Source organism: Amphiura filiformis, chromosome 1, assembly GCF_039555335.1.
Source record: "Amphiura filiformis chromosome 1, Afil_fr2py, whole genome shotgun sequence".
Classification (NCBI taxonomy): domain Eukaryota; kingdom Metazoa; phylum Echinodermata; class Ophiuroidea; order Amphilepidida; family Amphiuridae; genus Amphiura; species Amphiura filiformis.
The window spans coordinates 75964992-75988369 of record NC_092628.1 but is presented as its reverse complement, the minus strand read 5'-3'; the positions used below and the strand labels follow the sequence as shown (position 1 = coordinate 75988369).

Below are 23378 nucleotides of genomic sequence, written 5' to 3'. Positions count from 1 at the left end.
TGATTGGCAGTGATGATAGCTGAGTTTGTAATCACAGATCACAACATGAGCAGTATAATCAAACTTGAAGATAAAAATTCAAGTTCAGAGAATGATGGAAAATGAAATATATGTGTGGGGATACAAGAGACCCAACACAATGATGACAATCGCCCAAAGTAATAAACGCTTTGTAACTCTGCCACAAAAAAGCCCAGCAGAAATTGGGTTCTTGACGAAGAAGCCTAAAAACATTAATAAGCTTAATGAATTTTTAGTGTCTGATTTCAATGCAATAATTTCAGCACTGAAATTGAAAGGTAAAGTATAATTGATGATAAATTTTCTTAGGCAGGGCAAGCGATCTTCAATTTGATGCCCCGTGCCCATGTCTATTAAAGTCGCTGCACATGCACGGTGTTGGCATCCGGGGTTGGCATCGCTGCCCACCATGCCTCCAGTTTAGGATTAATAAAGGCTTCACAAAAAGTAACGCAGCTTTATCCTTATTAGTGCTGGCTTCATATGTATGAGTATTAGTGCACTGCGTACAGACAAGCTGTACTTATTTTTTACTCTGGAACCTAGAGTAGACGAGTGTATTTTTGAAGTACAGTCAACAACAGTACCGGGATGATCTTTTCGAATAGCCTGTGACTTTCTTCAACGTGCACACTGCATTAATTAAATGCCATTAATGAGGCTGTGGATCACAAAATGCCCTTTTAATTGAAATGCCCTTTTAATCATATTCACATTATTTTGGCATAGAAAGAATGGTGGTTTATGTACGCATATTTTGATACCATATTCGCCCCATTTTGTTCAATATTAACAACACAGCAGTATTTTTACAGAGAAAAAAACACCCATATTTAAAAGTTACATGCACTTACAGCGATCAATGGTAATATCAAACACAAGCATTGTGGCATGTAATATCAACCATTATCTTCACACTGAATTCAAGCAATACAACTTTCTGCAACTTTTAAAATTCAGGTTTTGTTTTTAAAATACTGCTGTATTGAATGAAATTGGGTGAATGAGGTATAAATCACCTGTCTTTCTATGATAAAATATTATCATAGTTCTGAAGCTATAAACAGCTCTGCATTGCTTTTTGTGAAGTCTTCATGATAAATTAGGCACATCCTAGCATTGTGTCTGTAGAATAGTGTTGATATGGACAGAGTCCTCCAGCACTGAATAACAAAAGTTTAACCACCTGGGTCTAACTTTAGACCTGGTCTAACTATGGAGGTTAGACTTAGGGGGGAAATCCTTTCAATTTCTTTTCCTCCTTTAATCCTAGCAAAGTCCAAAAATTCTAGCAGGATCTACAAAAATATAGAATACATGTACCGTAGGTATGTAAACTACCAAAAATGTCCTTCTCCAACAGGACTGATTTATAATCTCCATAGTTTAAGTGCATACGGACACAAATATTGCTTTTGGTCTTATCGCTTGTAGCTAGCCTCGGTTCGAGGCTTCTGGGCTCTGGGATGGTGTTTCCCCCTTTTTTTTTTTGCTTCTCGATTTATTTTTTATTCTTGTGTCTTCATATCCTGTCCACCCACCTCTGATCTGTACATGATAATATCAGATTACTACCTCTCTTCGTTGTCATGGTTCTGAGAAAATAACCAGAGAAAATTGCTGATTCCAATCAGTTTTATGTCTTACTCACAACACTGTAAAGTTCTCAGTGTATTATATAGGCTCCTTCTAATTCTTTGAGGCCACCAGAAAGATCACTAACGGAGCTAATTATAGATTGAGAACTTCTTGTAGTTGAGAGCAGTTTAAGTGATGAAAATTGGGATCAGCAATTTTCTCTATTATACATAGTCACATCCCTGCCTGTTTAATGGCAAGCAGGACCTCTGGAGATCAGAGGTAGGTGGACAGGACAACACTTAGAGAGATCAGAATAAAAATAAATCGAAGCAAAAAAAAGACAAATGAAAGACAAAAAAAAATAAGATAAATATATCAAGAAGCAAAAAGGAAAAAAATACTATCCTAGTGCCCTAACGCCTCGAACCGAGGCTAGCTTGTAGCTTGGGTATGTTACTTTGTTGAAAAATAAGAGTTGAATATAGAAGTGAATCACTGATAGCACCTTTACCATATGAACATAAAATATACATGTAGTGACTGTGAGAATATTAAAAATAAAGTTATGTAATTTGTAAAATGCTCTCAGCATTATTATAAAATGCTATCGGGGGAGGGGGGCACTCGACTTTGGAAGTGACGGGGATGTGCGGACAGCAGTTCGGAACTAGGGATCTTTCGGTGAGAGCCTAGACACCAAAAAACTTTGAACATTTGTTTCAAATATATATGTTTTTCTATTTATCCTTGTTTTGTTTTTTGCTTCCGGAGTTCTGATGCCATGCTTGATCCCTAGGAGTAGTATTGAACATGTAGTATCCTACTAATGCTGAAGATGATGGGCTTTAGTACTTGATTTTTTTAATACAACTTTATTGATTTCATTTACATTATATGTGTCATATGAAGTCAGCAAAATTTAAACTGTACTTCATTCATTCATTCATTCATATTTATTCAGTACTCACATAAAAAATATTACAGCACATATGATAAAAAAATATACATTATAAATACGTATACAAGATGTGGTCAATTGCATGAAATACCAGATATAGCAACGAAATATATGGATTATGGAGTAAACACCAGACAGTACCAAGGATAGCCCAAAAGCCTCAATAAAATTGAGGCTTATTTCCATTGGGGTCCTTAAAGAAAAAAAAAGAAATGGGGAAACAAGCAGATCAGGCAACAGAACCAAATAAATAAATAAATAAATAACTCCCGAACCCAAAATATTGCACAAAATAAATAAATAACACCCAAATCCCATATTGCACATAAAATTACGACCAAAAAGAAAAAGATCAAACTCCATCAATACCTAATGAAAGAACTTTGCTCAGTTCTTATGGCTTGATCCATCAGATGTTTTTGACGGTTTTTTAAATTGGGTCAAATTGGTGATCTGTTTGATGGAATTTGGTAATGAATTCCAATGTTTGATGCCACTATAAAAAAAGGTGTGACTAACATTACCGTGGTTTCTAGGAACAACAAAATTGTATGAGCTATCCCTGGTACCGTAGTTATGCAAAGATTTCGTACGAGTAAAATTGGCACTTAGATAGACCGGGGCTTTTTCATGGAAGATTTTAAAACTTGATTCAGTTTCAACTGAATCACCCTATCATGAACAGACAACAAACCAATTTTGTTCCGCTCTGCCTGACCAATGTGTGCACGAGGTCCCAAATCCAAAATGAACCGCACAACTTTATTTTGCATGGTTTGCAGCCTGTTCTTAAAATGTTGTGAGAGAGAGAATACCATGAAGAGCATGTATAATCATAATAACACATAATAAGGGCATTGCAAAGTATCTTACGAGTGGTTAAGTTTAAATTACCAGCTTGTCTATACAAGAACCTCAACCGTGCGCTAGCCTTTTTGATAATATCTTGGGCAATTGACTCCCCATTCAGTGTTTCATCAAGGGTCACCCCCAAATATTTTGCAACCTTGGAGGATGTTATTTTCTGACCACCACAAGAAACAGAAAATGAATTAACTTTCCCGAGTCTTTTTTTGTACCAAATAGCATGCACTCAGTCTTTCCAAGGTGTAAAGAAAGTTTATTGTCTATAAGCCACTGTCTACATGAGTCAAGCTCTTTACCAAGTCTCTCTGCAATGTGCCCCGGATTTTTATCAGACACTAAAAGAGCGCTGTCATCAGCGTAGAGCAGAAGCTTGCAGTCGACACTGCTGGCCATGTCATTCACATAGCAACGAAACAAAAGGGGACGAAGAATGCTGCCTCTTGCGGCACACCGCACGAGACACCAAGGGGGTTAGAGTCAACATCGTTTACATTGACAATCTGCTTCCTGTCACTTAGGTACGATGAAAACCAGTCAACAGAAGATACACCCATGGCTCTAAGTTTTTGGCAGAGAATGACATGGTCAACAGTGTCGAATGCCTTCTGTAGATCAATTAAGACTAAACCGGTGTAATTACCTATGGACATTTGACTCCTGATATAGTCGTTGAGGTGAATTAAGCAGGTGTCAGTAGAAAATGAACTCCGAAACCCAGATTGGTACCCATACAAAATATTATTTTCTCTCAAATAGGTCTCCAGCTGAGAATACACAGCTTTTTCCAATAATTTTGATGTAACACATAAAATGCTCACTGGCCTATAGTTTCCAACCTCAGAGCGACTATTTTTTTTGTACAAGGGTCTTACACGAGCAAGCTTAAATTCAGTTGGTACAGTGCTAGTAGCTATTGACACATTAATTATATGGGTCAACTGATTTTTTAATAATGCTGCCCCATCTCTCAGAAATTTGGCAGGAACTCCATCAAGGCCAGTGCTTTTGTTGGGATTAAGAGAGCGAAGCTCTTTCAAGATAAAATCACTTGACACAGGGCATAATTTAAAGGCATTAGGTGACACGCCCAGTTTTTTGTAATGGCTCGAAAAAATTGTGGAGTTCACGCTGAACTTTCCGAGAGAGGCAGGCAATTTGTTGACTAATGTGCTAGCAACAGTAGTATAGAACTGGTTGATATGATTGGCAACTGTGCTAGGATCAAAACAAAGGTCACCATCAATTTTAAGAATAACACGAGATTGATCCTTGCTTTTATTACTGTAACCCAGGGTTTTCAATTGCTCCCAGAGTTTTTTGGGATTGAATCTAAATTCTTCAATTTTATCCCTAAAGAAACTACTCTTGGCCTTTTCACATCCCTTTGAATTTTATTTCTTAATCTGGAATACTCAGAATACAATTCAGGCTTTTGTTCTTTCTTGAACCTGTATAAAAGATTATCTCTCAATTTAATTGCTTCTAAGATTTCACTAGTCATCCAAGGTTCAGTGTGATTTTTGAGTCTGATTTCTTTGACAGGAGCCAAGGTTTCAATAATATTTGATAAAACTGTTTTAAAAACACACCATGATCTATTGACATCAGTACAAAAAACCCCAGACCAGTCTGCCAGTGAAATGGCAGTTAACAAAGCATCAACGGTGTAATTTTTCATTGATCGTATCTTGACAATGTTGTGATGTTTCATCTGGCCTTTGACAACTTTCCGAGTACAAAATATCAACAAATGATCACTCATGCCAATATTGATAGTCCCTGACTGGCATATTTTGTTGCTGTTATTACAAATGATGTGATCAATAGCACTAGAACTAGTTGAGGTGATCCTGGTTGGTTCATTTATGAAATTTTGAGGTGAAACAATCCCAACATATCAAGATACTTTTCAACAGACCATATGATTTAGGTGCTAATGTGTTAATGTTGAAGTCGCCGAGGACCATTACCTCACAATCAGATCTAATTTTAGAAATAATAAGCTCTAATCGATCAAGGAACCCACTGTCCTTGGGAGGCGATAACAAACCCCAACCACAATTGGTTTTGTTTTTGGCAAAAGTAATTCAATCCACAGGGCTTCAACATTTGCATCAAGCAGATCTGATCTGCAATTAAAAGCCAAATTGTTCTTAATGTACATACACACACCTCCACCCTCTCTGTTCCGATCAGCTCTGATCACAGTATACCCATTGATGTTTATTTCAGAGTCAGTGACAGAACTGTCGAGCCATGTTTCTGATATTGCTATTACAGACGCGGAAGAGTTATTGGCAAGAATTTTTAGCTCAGATATTTTTGATGTGAGCGACCTAATATTGATATGGATGAAATGGAGTCCCTTTTGTTTGAAACAGTCAAAAAAGGAGCTAAATTGTTCGTCGGAAGGATTGAAGTTAGACGATTTAGAGTTATTGGTACCGCTAATATCTTGGTCTTCTTCAATGTTGGCAAACGGGAGCTCATCAAAGCAACAAATATTGCACAAGTAACTCAGCTCATGTTTTCCGCAACAATGATGTCGTACTCTGCATCCGTTAGTATTTGAGTGCATCTGCTATGTACCCATCTATCACAATTATCACATGTAATGGCTCTACTTCTGCTAACGACGCCTTTACTGCAGTGGACACATGGGTGTTTAGGTTTCCTTGCAGTAGTACTAGGGCCTGGGTTAGATGCAATATCTCCAGCCAGGATCATGAGAAGTGCTAGTCTTACATGTGAGCTTCTGTCGAGTTTACTGAAGAATTCTGGATTGATTGGGGAGTAATGGGATGCCATGTTCAAAAGGCACTCGAAACTGGCACATTGTTGATGTTGTGCTCAGATTATCAGTCAGTGAGATAGGGGCGCCCAGTGTTCACTTTCATTTGGGAGACCATAGTTCATGATGAAATTGAAGCTTGGTTGATTTACGCTTGAGTTCTGGATATTATTGCACATGAAATTAAGAGAAGGTACACCCAGTTCGATGATACCATGTAACGTAGCATATTGACCATATTGACCAAACCGGCTATCAAAAAGTTCAGTTCACACAAACCACTATAAAACAGGTGTTGGCACTGATTTCAAAAGTTAATATTATTCACAGAGTTAAAAAACGGTTTAAAAGTCCAGTATAAAGTCCAGTACTTACATGTTTACTTATAAATATACTATCTTAGTTTGCTAGACTTGAAAAAATAGTTACAGCTAGCATCCACTAGTATTAAAAATAATAGTAATTTATGTATAATGTGTTGATGAAATTGTTTCAGGTCAAATACTGTCAGAGCACCATCATACATGTAGTGATGCAGCTACTTGTACTTGTATAAGGGATTGTCTAAACGAGATTTGTCAGCATGAGGATCAGACTTACCTAATTGATAACAATGGCACCTGCTATGTCTTCGATAACTCTAATGACAAATTGGACAATTCCATTGTTTATACTGGGAAAGCGAAGCTAAATCAGCTGACTACTGGAGACACATTCACCATTGGCCTAACTGGTATGTATGTAACCAAGCTACAATCAAAGAAATTTATGTTGGTACACTCTGGCATAATAACTGTAAATCTCTGCCCCTCTCCCCCAATTCAATGTTGATGAAGGCAATTTTGACATTGGGCACTCCAGTCCCCCAACATTGGTTGAGGGAGAATGGGGTAGGGAAGGGGAAAGGGGAAGGTTTGTACTCATCAAACATAGTTATACATCTTACTATAATTCACCAGACTCTGTTTGTGTGTTTGTGTGTTTGTCTGTCTGTTTGTCTGTCCGCCTCTTTTCTCGGAGACCGGGGGTCGCACGTTCCTCAAACTTGGTGGGTGGGTGCAGCTTGGTATGAGGAAGAACGAGTTTATATTGGTTAGTGGGTCAAGGTCACCCAAGGTCATCCAGGGGTCAAATTAGTAAAAACTGTTTTTCTGTCAGACTGGGGGTCGCACGTTCCTCAAACTTGACAGGTGGGTACGTCTTGACCCGGGACAGAACGAGTTTGTATTGGTTAGTGGGTCATCGACACCCTAGCCCTTCTAGGGTCAAATGAGTAAAAACTGTCATATGGGCATGAAACTTGGTGGGTAGGTGCATCTTGACCTAAGACAGAACAAGTTTGTATTGATTAGTGGGTCAAGGTCACCCAGGGGTCATCTGAGGTCAAATTAGTAAAAACTGTTTTCCGCCTATTTTCTCGGAGACTAGGGTCGCACGTTCCTCAAACTTGGTGGATGGGTGCATCTGGACCTCAGAACAAGTTTGTTTCTGTTAGTGGGCCAAGATCACCCGAGGTCATCCAGGGGTCATCTGAGGTCAAATTAGTAAAAACTATCGTATGGGCATGAAACTTGGTGGGTACAGTCAACTTTTATAGTCAAATTTTTGGAAGGTCATTTTGGGGTCATCTGGGGTCACCCAGGGGTCATCTGAGGTCAAATTAGTAAAAAATGTCGTATGCGCATGAAACTTGGTGGGTACAGTAACCTTTTAGAGTCAAATTTTTGGAAGGTCATTTTGGGGTCATCCAAGGTCAAATTACTAAAAACTGTCATATGGGCATGAAACGTGGTGGGTACAGTCAACATTTAGAGCCACATTTTGGATGGTCATTTTGAGGTCACAAGGGTCATCTGAGGTCAAATTAGTAAAAACTGTCCTATGGGCATAAAACTTGGTGAGTACAGTCACCATCAGCCAGGTAATCGCGACAGCCGAGAACCGCCAAATACGGGTAACCGCCTAGTAATAATAATGGTAGTCTGTGACTCTGTCTGTCTGTCTGTCTGTCCGCCTATTTTCTCGGAGACTAGGGGTCGACGTTCCTCAAACTTGGTGGGTGGGTGCAGCTTGACCCCATACAGAACAAGTTTGTATTGGTTAGTGGGTCAAGGTCACCCAAGGTCATCCAGGGTCAAATTAGTAAAAACTGTTTTTTCTCGGAGACAGGGGGTCACACGTTCCTCAAACTTGACGGGTGGGTGCGTCTTGACCTGGGACAGGACAAGTTTGTATTGGTTTAGTGGGTCAAGGTCACCAGAGGTCATCTGGGGGTCAAATTAGTAAAAACTGTCATATGGGCATGCAACTTGGTGGGTAGGTGTATCTTGACCTAAGGTGGAACAAGTTTGTATTGGTTAGTGGGTCAAGGTCACCCAGGGGTCACCTGAGGTCAAATTAGTAAAAACTGTTTTCCGCCTATTTTCTCGGTTAGTGGGCCAAGATCATCCAAGGTCATCCAGGGGTCATCTGAGGTCAAATTAGTAAAAACTGTTGTATGGGCATGAAACTTGGTGGGTACAGTCAACTTTTAGAGTCAAATTTTTGGACGGTCATTTGGGGGTCACCAGGGGTCATCTGAGGTCGAATTAGTAAAAAATGTCGTATGGGCATGAAACTTGGTGGGTACAGTCAACTTTTAGAGTCAAATTTTTGGATGGTCATTTTGGGGTCATCCAAGGTCAAATTACTAAAAACTGTGGTATGGGCATGAAACGTGGTAGGTACAGTCAACATTTAGAGCCAAATTTTGGAAGGTCATTTCGAGGTCACAAGGGGTCATCTGATGTTAAATTATTAAAAACTGTCCTATGGGCATAAAAGTTGGTGAGTACAGTCACCATCAGCCAGGTAATCGCGACAGCCGAGAACCGCCAAATACGGGTAACCGCCTAGTTGTACTAATTTCACTGATCTTTCAGAGCAGTAATGAAGAGTTCCAACATATTGTCAAAGTGTGCCAACTATTTCTTTCTTTGATTGTAGCTCATGGTAAAATACACATTTATATTTCCAAAGTTACAAGTTCACATATTTGGGAATGGAAGCTCCAAAAATATGTATGTTGTTTACAAAAGGTAATTAAATTGCAAATAGGAGTGTGCATAGCATAAGTATGATTTTGCCTATTAAACATTTTTACTAAATCTGGCTTTGATCTTCCTGGCTCTAAACAAAGGTATTTAAAATAAAGTGAAGTCCAGAAGTGAAAAATATTGCAAGCCAAAGAGATGACTTGCTTTCCAGTCTTAAGTTGATTGGACTAAAAATATATGTCCCATATTTGCTGTTTTTTTTGTATCTTGTGAGTTTGTTCTAAGAAAGATCCCTACGCGTATCCAAAAGATATATTGTGTATTTTTCTACAATATTAAATTTCGATGTTCAAACGTTTTTATTCTAGAGCAATGCATAGCTGGATGTATAGATAGAGATTCTGCAAATGCTGGCTATATCTTCAGACCATTCACACCATCCATCATCTGTAAACAGGTTAGCTGTGGAAAAGAACACGGTTTGCTACTCTCAACTGATGGTCAGGTTTACTCTTTTGGTCTGGGAAGGTATGTTCACTTTAGTGTAAATGTTTGTCTATATGTGTGCCAGTGCCCGAATACAAGTCCAAGTTACTCCAAGCCCTTAAAAAAATGGATTGGAGACATAGTCCAGACTGGGATTCACCAGCACAGGTGCCTCTAGTCTGCCTCTGTGTTCATCTGTCAGTCATTTGCCATTTCTTCAACAGTTACTATGTCTGTTGACAGATAGACAAAATCACATAAACTAACAATGAGAAGTGAATAAATTTCAAATTATGTGTTTGTAGTATTAATTGAAAAAGAATTCAAAAAGCTTTTCCATTATTTCTTAGTACAGTATTGATGCACAACTTCAATTTGAGTTCTTTCTTTAAGGGGTACTACACCCCTCGATAAATTTGTGTCTATTTTTTTCATTTTTCTCAAAAACTAATAACACATTGGTTACAAAAGTTTCTCATATTATATAGGCAAGGAACCCAATTATTACACTGAAATTTCAGTGGCCCAAGACAAGCAGTTTGTTATTTATGATAAGAAAAGAGGTACCACTATAGAATGTACCTCATTTCCTATTATAAATACTGAACCGCTTGTTTTGAGTCACTGAAATTTCAGTGTAGATTCCTTGCCCCAATAATATACACAACTTTTGTTTTCAGTGTGTTATTATTTTTTGAGAAAAATGTAAAAATAGTTACGAATTTAGCACAGGGGTGTAGTACCCCCTTAAATGTCCTTCACATGCTAATTTAATGCTCTAGAATTATGTGGTTATAGGGTAAGGGTTTTAGCTTATTCTTTATATTACAAATAAGATTACAAGGTAAATTTAGTGTTAATTGTCATTTTAGCAAACATTATTCATTTTGGAGTGATTACTGAATAGGGTGCAACTTCACTAGTCTCCTTACAAGACTGCCCTACCCCAACCATAAACCTTAACCCCAAACTCCACAAATTAAGACTGATCAAAGTCTAGCAAGTTGTACCCAGTTCGGTAATTGTACCTTCACTTGGTCCTGTGCAGAGCATATATTATTAATATTTGAAACTTAATTTCAGTTAAGGACCACTATTACATGTATGTGGTGTGGTTACTGGAGTAAATTTATCTTCTATATGAACAAAAGTATGGAGTGTTGATAATTTCTCAATTTTGCTTCCTTTTTCAGTCGAGGGCAGCTAGGTCATGGTGTTACTGACAGGCAGCTGCAACCAAAACTCATTGAGGCAATTGAAGCAGTTTCCATGGCAAATATTAGCTGTGGTGGGTGGCATTCTGCTGCTGTAAGTGGTAAGTAATTTGAAAAATGATTGGGAATTGTATTAAAAGGGCATTTCTTGATCCACAGCCTCATCCCCCCACTTTTCTCCAAAAAAGTTGAGATTTTTATACCACTGGAAATCTCTGGCTACATAATGTTTATGTACCAAAAATTTCTTGCAGGTTAATTCGTTTAGCAAAGTATCGTCAAATTTGAATTTGCATAACTCGCAAATTTATGCAAAATCAGAATCAACTGGAATTTTGGGAGTAAGCTTTCATGGTGTCTTTTGAAAACAAGGGTATCAAGTTTTGAGTTCTACATTTCAAGATGCTAATTATAAAACAAATTAAGCACCAATATTCAGGAAGCTTGAAGATTGCACAAAATTGTTAACCATGAATTTCGATAAAATGCTATCCCCTGGTTGAAAATATAGCAAATCAGTGATATCATATCATATCACATCACACCACACCACATCATATTGTATATCATATCATATCAAAATCACATCACATCACATCTTAATAGATGTTTTCGTTACATGTAGATAATGTTGACTAATATATTGGCACAATGCAAGTGAATCACAATGGTTTGTGGCTCCATATAATTGAATCTTTTTGCATAAAACCATAGTTTTAACAGTATTGTTCATCTATTGTTTCAGATATTCACGATTTGTATATATGGGGATGGAATGAATCAGGACAGCTTGGTTTCAAAATGAAAACTTCAAACAGGTCAAATGTCAAAGGTCACAGCACCATCAGCTTGGAATCACATGATTCACCACATAATTTGTCCCAAGGAAAAATAAGGACATTGTGAAAGAAGATCCCTTATGTTCTCAGTCAGGTGACCATCTTGCTTCCAATACACATGAGAGACACGTTAGGGATATGGATAAGGAATGTGTACTTTTTCATTTAGTTCCTGAAATTTTAGACTTGCCAGGAGATCGCAATGTGTCAGAGGTCAGCTGTGGGTCACGACATACAGCTGCAGTCACAGGTAATAAGGATTCTCCATAATTTCATACTTGTGTGTAATACGCACCTCATCATAAAGATTAAATTATCTTAAAGGAGGGTTAGAGCAGTGCCTGAGCTAGCAATATTTGTGCTCAAATATTGAGAAAAATAAAGCCCTTGCTCGCAGGGAAAGGTACACTGTATGTGTTCAATACATGAGATCCCAAAGCAAAGGGTTTTATTTTCCCCCATGTGCATGAATTTTCCTGGGAGGGAGAAATCCGGCCTATTATTTGTTATTTAACTCAACAACTGCAGTACATTATGGAAATATAAATGACCAGTGGCTTTCTTGACTCATTTCCTATAAGATTAATGTATCATGCTGCAGAAAATTTAAGCAAATTTACCGAAACTGGAAGAGTATGTGGTCTGAAGGCTCTATGACTCACCTAATTCATAAAATGCACTTTGAATCACAAATTCATGTGAAAATGTAACATAACATGTTGATGTGTCTTTTATTTTGATTACAGATGATGGCTTCTTATTCACCTGGGGCTGGGGAGAATATGGCCAGCTGGGTCATGGAGATAGATGTACAACAGACACACCAACTCAAGTCCAGTACTTTACTGATAATAACCTCATAGTAACACATTTGTACTGTCAAAATTGGAACACAGTTGTGTCAGCTAAACAGAGATAGCAGTTATCAAGTCTCTTGTGCAAACTGAGAGTAGTAATAAACTCTGAAAATATTTGAACAATTGATGCAAAATGTGGTATTCAGAGTGGGGTGTCCTGTCCTATGTGTAATCTGACCTGCTCCATTCAAATGAGGCACCCAGGGTGTGGGATTTTGTGGGGTCTATCCTGCATGTAACAGAGATGTCACTTGGTGTTGTCAAAATTTCCTGAAAAGCATGGAAAAATCCTGCAAATGCACTTTCCATATTCGTTTGCACAGGACTAAGGTAGAGCAGCAACAATTACCTGAAATCGGAAAAATTTCTTTAATATTTCCTTATGAAATTTCCTAAAAAGTGGTATCTCTGAGAGCAAAATTAGCCTATCTCTACCAAATCCCACAGCCTGGGCAACACCTCCCAAACTACCCCGGCAGGGTTAGGAGCCCCACATGCCCACCCTGTCAGATTGACCAAAGAATTCAATATGAATGAATGTGTTCTATGCACTTTTTATGTAGCGCTAGCAAGCCTTCCCCGAAGGTAACTTCACAGGGAGAACACCAGCACTTCATCTAACTGCACAACAGCAAAGCACTCCTCTCTCCCCAAGGGTAAATCATGCCCAAGTTCCCCTGATTATTGCCTGTGGTGCAGGGAACCTCAAAACTTGACCAGTTTCTTGCAACAGTGTTTACAAACCATCCCTAACTTACAGAAAATAAATAGACAGTAGAGACGTACATGTAGCCAGGAGTCTTGTTGAAATCTCTGCATTATTGAAACAAAATTATTGAGGGGAACTTTTCACAATTTCTTGACAAATTTACAGATATTCTGGCATTGGTTAATATTACATTTGCTTAAAACAGTTTCAGAATCTTGGTTTAGCAGCAACGTAGCTTGCGACACCATCACAGCGTCTTCATTCAGCGTAGTTTTACAATCCTCTTGATGGGTAGTCAAGTGCTAGCATATTATATCTGGCATCCCTGTTGTGTAGGTTTTTGTCTTTATCTCTATGGCTTGTCAACACTAAGCTGAATGACGACGCTGTGATGCAGTCTCAAGCTACATCGTTGTTAAACCAAGACTCGGATAAAAGGTAACTTTTTAAGCAAATGTTGTTCATGACGGAAATAAAAACTTAAAAAATAAAAACTTAATTTTATTTGTCTTTTATTTGTATTTATTTGTACATATAATATCATTTTTTACAATTATAATGACAGCAAAATAAAATACAAAAGCATTTTCACAAAGTATATATGTGTGCTTCCCATTAAATTGGGAAGTTTAAACTTAAATTGTAAGAAAAGACAAGCTATGTAGTGCATTTGAGTAGAGACAAGAAAAGTTAGATTTAGCATTGTCATTGACACAAAATGAAATAAAACTAATTGATTTCATTTTAAAGCAATATTAAGCTTATCCAAAATAAAATGGAAAAGAGAAAGGCCAATTGAAAATACTTAATAATATAATACATTATTCAAAATATACCAGGAAGAAAAGAAAATACAGTGAAATAAGCACAAACACAAAAATGTTTCTACCTGCCCAAAAAAGTTGTTATTATTGATTTGCCAAATTATATTTTACCAACGATTTTCTCATTATTTGGCAGTGTATATTTTGAAGCTAATTGATCATTTGTGTGAAGCTCATCCACAGAAAGTTAGTTTATTTAAATGGTCGCTTGTGGAGATGCAAGTAATCATATAGTCACAGTCTGAAGCCCTCACATACTTGGATGAGCACATAACACAAGTTCTAGAATGAGTGTGAAACACTATGAGTGGGGATACTAAAAAGTGAAAGAAGAGCTAAGTAGTGAGTTGCTCAATAACTATCATTCCCACTGACCACCCCTGCAGATATTAAAACAACATCACAATGCAGGTCCATCACAAGGCAGGTTTATACCAATACAAGTATTTTTAAACACATGTACAGCAATTGCTTGTACCCATTAGCAAGAAGTAACTCCTATTGATAAGCAGCATTGCTAAATAACAGACCAGAAGAATATTTGCTACTATCATGTAGTGGTGCTGCTTCAAACATGAGTGGCCAAATGTTCTTTAGAAATCAGTTCTTAAGATTTTAAAACACTACAATTAAACAATTGATCATTCTCTCAAAATGTTAATGTTAAAATATCATCAACCGCTTACTAGATTGTTTCCCTTTGTTTTTACAATCGAGTACCCACTGTGTGAACCTCAGAGGGACTGTTTGCTGTTTACACATTAATTGCATAATTGATCAAAAGGGGTCAACTGCAAGAACTGTTGGCTTCTTGCAATGAGAACAATTGAGTTCTTGCTTCAAAATTGTATCATATTTCAAGACCAGATGGACTGAAATGTTACTGAAAAAGGATCTTACCAATGTGACACAATGATATATGTACCAGTTGCCAGAAACAGTTTATACAGAACTGTCCAATACCCGACTACAATGGTTACTACCTAAATCTAATTTTGCATACACGTCTATACATAACTAGATTACGTAAACAAGAATTCTCTTTACAGTAATATAAATGGATAAGAGTTACTTGCTTTGCTTTATAAATAGAACTATAAAAACATTTTCTTCTTGATAATTTTATTTGCAAATACGAATTATTGAATTAAGTGGCACCAAATTGGAAAATAATTTGACATATCATAATTACATTAATTTGGCATTTTCATACCCATAGATTTTCCTCATCTAAATGATTTCAGAAACACATGGAAGTCATTTTTGCCAGTTATTATCAACATTATAATAAATTTATATACATTGTGCTGCAAATATTTGCTTGACATTACCCAGTGATGATGGGACTAGGTAATGGCTAGTGAAGTGAAAATCTGGTTAAAAGAATGTGTAAGTGCATTGATTGTCCAAGTGCTAAAAATGAGGACAATTATCAAAAATAAATAAAAATGAGACATACATACACTACGCTACATAAACAGTGCCACATATAATGAAGAGATAAGTGAATGTTCTTAGTCAGCAGCAGTTGTAAACAGAACTTTGGAAATAAATATACCGTATTCGTCCGAGTATAGTCCCACGTTCGAGTATAGTCCCACCCCCCATTTTTCGAAAAAAATTTCAGAAATTGTAAAAAAAAAAAAAAAATGTTTTTTTGTTGTTTTTTTAGGTCAACCATGAATGATCCTAGCATCTAGGTCTAGGTCCAGGGACACTCCAAAACCAAAAAAAAAAAACTTAAAAAAAAAAAAAAAATTGAGAAAAATCCCACCCCCAATTGCGAAAAATTTCACATAAAAAACGGGTGGGACTATACTCGGACCAATACGGTAATACTGGAACTTCTGCAACTTTGCTATGTTGCTTCTGGAACCATTGGACTTCTTCTGACCCACTGAACTGGTCATGTGAAATTTTTATTCTGGATTAGGAGGAACAGTGGCATAGCAGAAGTTTAAAAGTCATCTGGGAGCAAATTAAGCAGCCATCACTTGATAAGAGAGGGGTGCTCCGCTCTAACTTATCTTATGCATGGGACCCGAGCCCGACCATCAAGTTGATACCTAAGCTGTCTTGTCACCTTACCAGTCCAATTAGTCAGTAGCCTTAAGAAGTCTGGTGGTTCCAGACAAAACGTATCAAAGTTGCAAAAAGTATGTTCCATTATTAGATTTATTTCCAAAATTCTGTAATGAAGAGTTTACCTTCAAATGCTTTGCAGCATGTAACTGAAGGGATAGAACTGCTACAGGTATGTTTTCAAATAGAAAAGTGAGTGGGGATGCACCCCTATAAATCATCAATTGCAACAGAATCAAACCTTTTGAGTTTGATGTAGTGCATCCATCAGCAAATTTATGTTGATCACTCAGAAAATATAAACCTTCCCATTAGATAAATTAAAGCCTATGTTAAACCCTAACACCCAAAAATACCACGATGAAAAATTAAGCGCATACCGTGGCCGCCCCTTCCCCCCTGAAGAAAATCCAATTTTGATGCCCCTTCCTCAACAGCCCGAAAAGGTTGCCCAAATTTTTTTTACGGTCGTTTGAAAAAGTGAAGAGCAAAAAAAAAAAAAAAGGATTTATAGGCGCTACTGCCCCAAAAGCAACACATTTTGATGTATAGTACAATTTTTGCACATTTTCCGCCCTTTTTTCTTTACTAATTCTTTTTGCCGCCCCTTCTTCCGCCGTCCCTCTTTTTGCCGCCCCTTCTTCTTTCCGCCGCTTCTTCGATTTGGCCGCCCCCTGCTTTGACCCCGGGGGGGCTGGCGCCCCGCCAAAATACGCGCATGTTCTGTAACTTCCGATATCAAAAAGCAGGGTTAAGTGTTAGGGTTAAGTTTTGAAACTATGCTAGCAGCAGAATTTAAATAGCCATTTGTAAAAAAAATCTTCACTTCCCAATCATGATTCTTGAGCCTTCTTGGTAATGATCATATCATTATTACACAGTCGCAACAAGCATGTTTTTTTTTTCTTTCTTCTTTTAGTGGTATACGTCACACACAAAAAAAGCTACGCTAATTGCGACTGCTTAATATGGTACGGGCATTGGGCTTCTCATAACCATAAGACTCTTTCTCTGGCTATAAGCAATTTTCAAACAGCACTACCTTTGGAACTTTTAAAATACAAGTTGCTTGTTGTGGGTACATATCTGAACCCTTCATAAACGAATTCCAAAAGTACTGTAGTCTATATGTCCATTTGATAATAAAACAAAAATCTTTTTGGTGCAATTAAGCGTAAGTGCAATATACATTTTACATAAAAATATACAGAATATTTTATGACAGTACCAGTAAACTTTGGAAGAACCAAATAAATCCTTAAAAATACTTCTTAGCCTACTTGTAAAAGTACAGTTCCCCAAGTCTTAAAACCTTTTACTGTACTGACCTACAATATGTTCCTTTCCGTTTGCCACACTCTGTTCTATTGCATGTTCAAGATGACATATACTTATTTTTAGCAAGTAGTGCTACAAAGCATGATTTCAAGAATCAAATTTTGCACCATGTATTTACTATGGTGGTATGTAGGTATATTATTACTTTTAGCAGTATATATGTCTGCTGCTTGTCTGATTTATTTAACAGCTTGCACTACTCAAAAATAATACTTTAGGCCTAGTAGTAGAAAGAACTGATTCCTTCTATAGTGATAGTAGCCAGTGGCCTGTTGGCCACACTCCTCATGTGTTATAAAACCTGTTAAATGTCAACAAACTTGACTCTGGCAATGAAACAGAAGGCAACCAACAACCTACAATCCAGTGCAAACAGTTGGAATACATTACATATATAATATGATTACCCTCCCCCTCCCTGTCTATAACAGTGTACAAAGACAGAATTTTGAAATGTGCCACATTGGTGCCAAGTATCACCCATACTTTACCAGGCATTAACATTTCTCACTGTTTTTCTGTTTGATTCTTAAGTAATGCTGCTATTTTCAAATCAGTGTCAAAGTGTGTTTAGTCATATGGTACAAAATGTGATGGATAGAGATCAATTTGGTCTATATTGATTTCTACATCTTAAAAGTTGAGCTTGGATTTGAAATACAGCAGCACTTTTCCATTGTAATTTAGGATAAATGCTCATAAACATAAATATCCCATATGCATATTACACATTAAACAAATCTTTTCAAAATCTAAAGAACATAGTTTACCAAATTTGAAATTTTGGCTAAGTTCACACAATAACCGTTTACACTTCCAAATAGTGTATGAGTGGATATTCCAAAAAGTAGTTTTATGAAATGAAATGGTCCCTAATATTATTCTTTTCAACTTCATCAGCATTACAAAAATAATATGTGTATTGTGTCTTTTCTATAATTTGTTTTACTGTCCTACTATATAAAACATTTTCTTTCTTCCTATTGCAAAATTGATTTCTTAATTTAATACATACTATTTAAAATAGAAAAGATACATGTACCAATGCAATAATGCATTTCAACATTGTAAAAACAAACTTTTTCCATTACAATCTTTAGTTTCATTATCCATTAAAATGAAGAGCATATGTGATCACCATCTGGTCCATGGAAGCCAAAGAAGGCATTTTTGAAAATTGAGTTACTATCATTTTTACCTTATACAAACATCATGCTATCATATATACAGAAAACACCTAAGGTCTAGCATACTTGGTTCTAAAGTTATGAAGTTTTGTGATGTCTACTTTCTTTTGTATTTTATTGTTTTTTACTCCATAGTTTTGCCTGGATCTCAATTTCAAATTTGCCGCCATGACACAATGTGATCTTATCAGACCAAAGTCAGCATTAATGAAATTGAGATATAGGTAAAAATAAGGAGTAAAGAAACAAACAATAAAGAAAATCTTACAATTAAAAAGTCTCTAACTTTTCAGCCAAGTATGTCAGGGATTTCCACACCGGTATCAGTAAGCTTAGGTAACGAGCAAGTTCTTAATGATAATAACTCAATTGTCAAAATGACCAACTTTGGTCGAGTGGATCAGATTGTATAATAATATTAATATTATGTACAGATAACAAGCATCACAAAAATAATAATTCAATATACAGTGTAATCTATGTAACTGATTTGTATAGACTAAAAGTACTGATTAAAGAAGACAAATAAAAGCCGAGACAATAAATGATAAAAGGTATAGAAAGAAATCTTGTAAATGCTGGTAATCTAAATGTGTACATATAAATATACAACTTAAAAGGGAAAACAGCATAACTATACAATACCTACTGCACCCTATGATTAAGGTACAGGTATGGTTAGTGTTAGGGTGTGGCAGGTATGCTATAGTTATTCTGGAAACCAAACAAATGTAAGTGTAAGGCAAAACATTGAGAAGGTAAAAATGTTGCAATTTTAGGCCTAAAAAGAAATTGTTTGATTTTGATTGGCGTAACATAAAAAAACAATTAGGGTAGGTAGGAAGGGATTTTTTTTTACTTTTTAAGCTGTAAATTTTTTTTTTTTTTTCTTCTTCTTTTTTAAAATTTATTTATTTATTTTTAAATTTTATTTATTTTTTGCAAAAAAGAAAAGGAAAAAAAGTCAGGGTCGGGCCTACTTTTAAGGTTGGTCGGGTTATGCCAATCAAACAATTTTGTTTTTAGGCCTTATTTCAATATATCTTGACTGACAATGTTGACGAATATACAAGAAAACTTGTGTTCTTTCATCATGATGAGGTGTAAATCCTGGAATGATGGCGTTATCAAACGATTGTCTCAACATGATTGACTGAAAAGGAAGCCTTGTAAGTGTTACTTCCTCAACTTTGCCACACCACTCTAGTACCTCTGGCAAAATGTTACATGCTTTTATCAATAATCAGTTTCATCGCTTGTATCGTGCCCAATAACAGATTCCTATTGCTGCTGACCTCACACGCACACACTGCTGCACAGCTACTTTATGGCTACTCTACAGCATCAGTGCAGTCCCAATCCAGTACTGTACATGTTATTCTGATGTGTGTACTGCAGAGTAACCACACACATACTCTTGAGTACCGATGGAGTAGCTGCATGGGCAACAGTGTACTTCTAGGGGGTGACAGCAATAGGAATCTGGTAGTGTATTCCTTCCCTGGCAATATTATACACAACATAACTCTTCTTCAAAGAATGGGCTATAACATTTAAAATCCATACACCCACTATTGAACAGGTGGTGTGGATTTCAAATTCAGTTACTCATTCAGGTAACCTCCATTTGAAATTCACACCCCTGTGTTGGAGATAAAGGTCATGTCTTCCATAAGGGGTATATGGATTTCACCTGGAATAGCCTGATACAAGGCCCAGGGCTGAACCAGTAATCAACTACAAATCACAAATTGTCAGCCTCCTATAATAAATGTGTAAGAAGGTTTGAAACAAATAATAACAAAATCATGTTTAAACCCTGGTCACAAACATTAGCTGACAAGTAAGGCAATTAACATGGTAAGCTGTGCGCCTTTGACTGTGGTCCCGGAAGCTGTTCCGTGTCAGTGCATTTTACTGTTGTGTCAGTTGGACAACTGCTTGGTTACTGACATGTGTTTAGAGTAGAGTATTGAAGTAATCCTGTGTGCAATTTTTGTTCATTTTTATGGAGAGGATTTTAAGATATGGCCTTGTGAAAAATTTTCTTTTTTGAGGCCAGTTTATTTGATGATTATTTTAAGTATGGGGTAATGACATCCTTAGTTATGGTCATCTCTATCCACAAGCATTTGATATTTGACCAACAAGGCTGACTGACATCACAACATAACCAAGCTTAGAGATCAATCACATGGTTATAGACCATAATTCATAATAACGTAGAATTCCGTCTACAAGCATAATTTATATGCCTCTAATATGTTTAGTCCAGGCCCTAGCTAGAACCCGGCCTACACCGGATAGGGCAGAGATTTTGACACTTGATTTGGGTTATTGGACCTTTGAGGTTAAAGAATCACGGAGGTGCTTTTTGCGAAAGCGGCGAATTCGAGAAATCCAAGATGGCACGCCATGCCATTTTGAAAATTTTAAATTTTAGTTTTCACTCAATATTCATGTGTAATACATCATTCTATAGGTTTTTGCATACAAGGAATCAATTTCTGACATTATTTTTATGATTGAAGGTCAGTATAACATGTTTACATTCAAAATGGCCGCCAAATGGTTGCCAAAAGATGGGGTTTTCATTAAAATGCATTTAGAATTCAATATTTTAACTTATTTGATGTTAAAAATAACCATGGGATGCTGATATTATGGTGACAACAAAGCATAAGTCGTCTATGTCATTTCTATCATCTCCTGGATATGTTTAAAAATCAAAATGGCTGCCAAAATAGTCTTTTTTTCATTAAAATGTGTTACAGGAGTATTATAAAGTACCAGATTTACAATGAAATGGTGCCAAACATTGTGTTCTTTTGTATTCAAAGTATCCCTCTGGTAAAGGGTAACAATATGACATCGGCATCAATTAATATTATCTCATATGGGCATGTAAACATTCAAAATGGCCGCCAAAATGGCTGCAAAACATGATTTTTTCATTAAAATGGTATTTAAAACAGCATTTTAATAGATGTTGTGTTAAATATTTCCATGGAACGCTGATATAATGTTAAAGGGATATTTCTATCCCAATTTCTTCCTGCTCATGTGTTTTTACATTCATAAAAGAATCTTAAATCCTAAATTTCATGCAAATCGGACATTCCGTTGGCGAATTATGGACTATAACATACCGTATATTTCAATGGTCCATAGGATTGTGTGTTATACTTTTCGTTGGCGACAGAATAAAATTCAAAATCGAACATGTTGGCGGTTTCTCTGGAAAGGGAATATATTTGCAAGATTCCTCTTGCACATGATCATTATGCACCTAGTATATAAGGGGTCCCGTTGGTATGAGCATGCCGGCAGAATCATTTTACGACAGAATGTTAACCATATGCCATGAAGCTGAAAAAATGACATCTCCTGTAAAAAACTGGTATCTTGAAAGTTGGGGTAACAGTCATTTAAAAGAATATAATATACTCTTTTAAATGACTGTTACACCAACATCAAAATATTATTTTGGTGGCCAAGTTGAATTTTAAACATGCCCAATTACCCATAAGTCCAGGCTGTTTTCCTATTACTGCTATGCTATAATGATTATGTGGGAAAATACTCTCCTTTTATGGCACCATCCCCTTGAAAACCAGATACCTAGTGTCGCTGTAACAGATTTTGATGAAAAAATAATATTTTGGTGGCCATTTTGGGAGTCACTTTTATTTCTTTGAACTTACCCATGGGATAATTTTGAATGACATATTTTACGTTACCCTTCTGCCACAAAGATATTTTTGGATCTCGAAGAAAGCACTCATGTGGCACCATTTCCTTAAAAATCAGATAAATTACATGTTGTTGAGACATAATATTATCAATTTAAAACTACTTGCATGGTCATTTTGGAGAAAAAAAGAAAGGAAAGAAAGCACTATTGTTGCACATAATACATTATGTAAATTGTAAGTTGCTGGAAGGTATGGGTCTTGCTTAAAATGCCATATAGTTGAAAGCTTTCCATCCTGTTTCTGTTTGCGGAATTTGATGGAAAACAAAAAATAGACTATGGGGCAGGTTGGCCCACTTGTGCTGGGGCAGGTTGCCCCCATTGTGTTTATGGGCAAGAGTTATGCATACTTTCTCCATTTTCACCCATTTTGTGTCAAATGAAGCAAAATACAATTTACACACAAACACTAGTCAGTTCCATGGATAAAATTGTTCAAAGGCGGAGTATAGTACAAAAAAATCTATATTGTTGTCCTATTTGAGCACTTTTTGACTGGAAATAGCAATATTTCAATATCATATTTCTTTATAATTGGGAATTTGTACATAAAAAGTAATTCATCACTCAGAATAGTTAATAATGAACAAAAAAGTCAATTACAATTGTTATCCACAGCCTTTCAGTTTTTCGTTATGGGTTTTATAAGATGATTGGTTAACGTTATTTCCTTGATTTTAGCTATTTCCTCAAGAATGACCCATGATGGCGCAAAATGAATTTTATTTTTTGATTACATTGGAACTATGATAGGTGATATCTTACTGCAGTTGTAACTTTAGAATGTTTTATTGGAAAGAAATATGGCAATAACACACGGTTGTGCATAGAGGGC

The 23378-nt window shown here is 36.5% G+C and overlaps 1 protein-coding gene across 1 annotated transcript; it reads left to right on the top strand.

The window, feature by feature from the left end:
* The first annotated feature begins 3 nt into the window (after positions 1 to 3).
* LOC140153386 (RCC1 domain-containing protein 1-like) lies at positions 4 to 13822 on the top strand. The gene is given in 7 exon segments (XM_072176131.1): positions 4 to 299; positions 6715 to 6951; positions 9622 to 9781; positions 10933 to 11054; positions 11699 to 11856; positions 11859 to 12042; positions 12539 to 13822. Coding segments are annotated over 7 exon segments (1239 nt in total). The 5' UTR covers positions 4 to 94; the 3' UTR covers positions 12712 to 13822.
* Positions 13823 to 23378: the final 9556 nt, after the last annotated feature.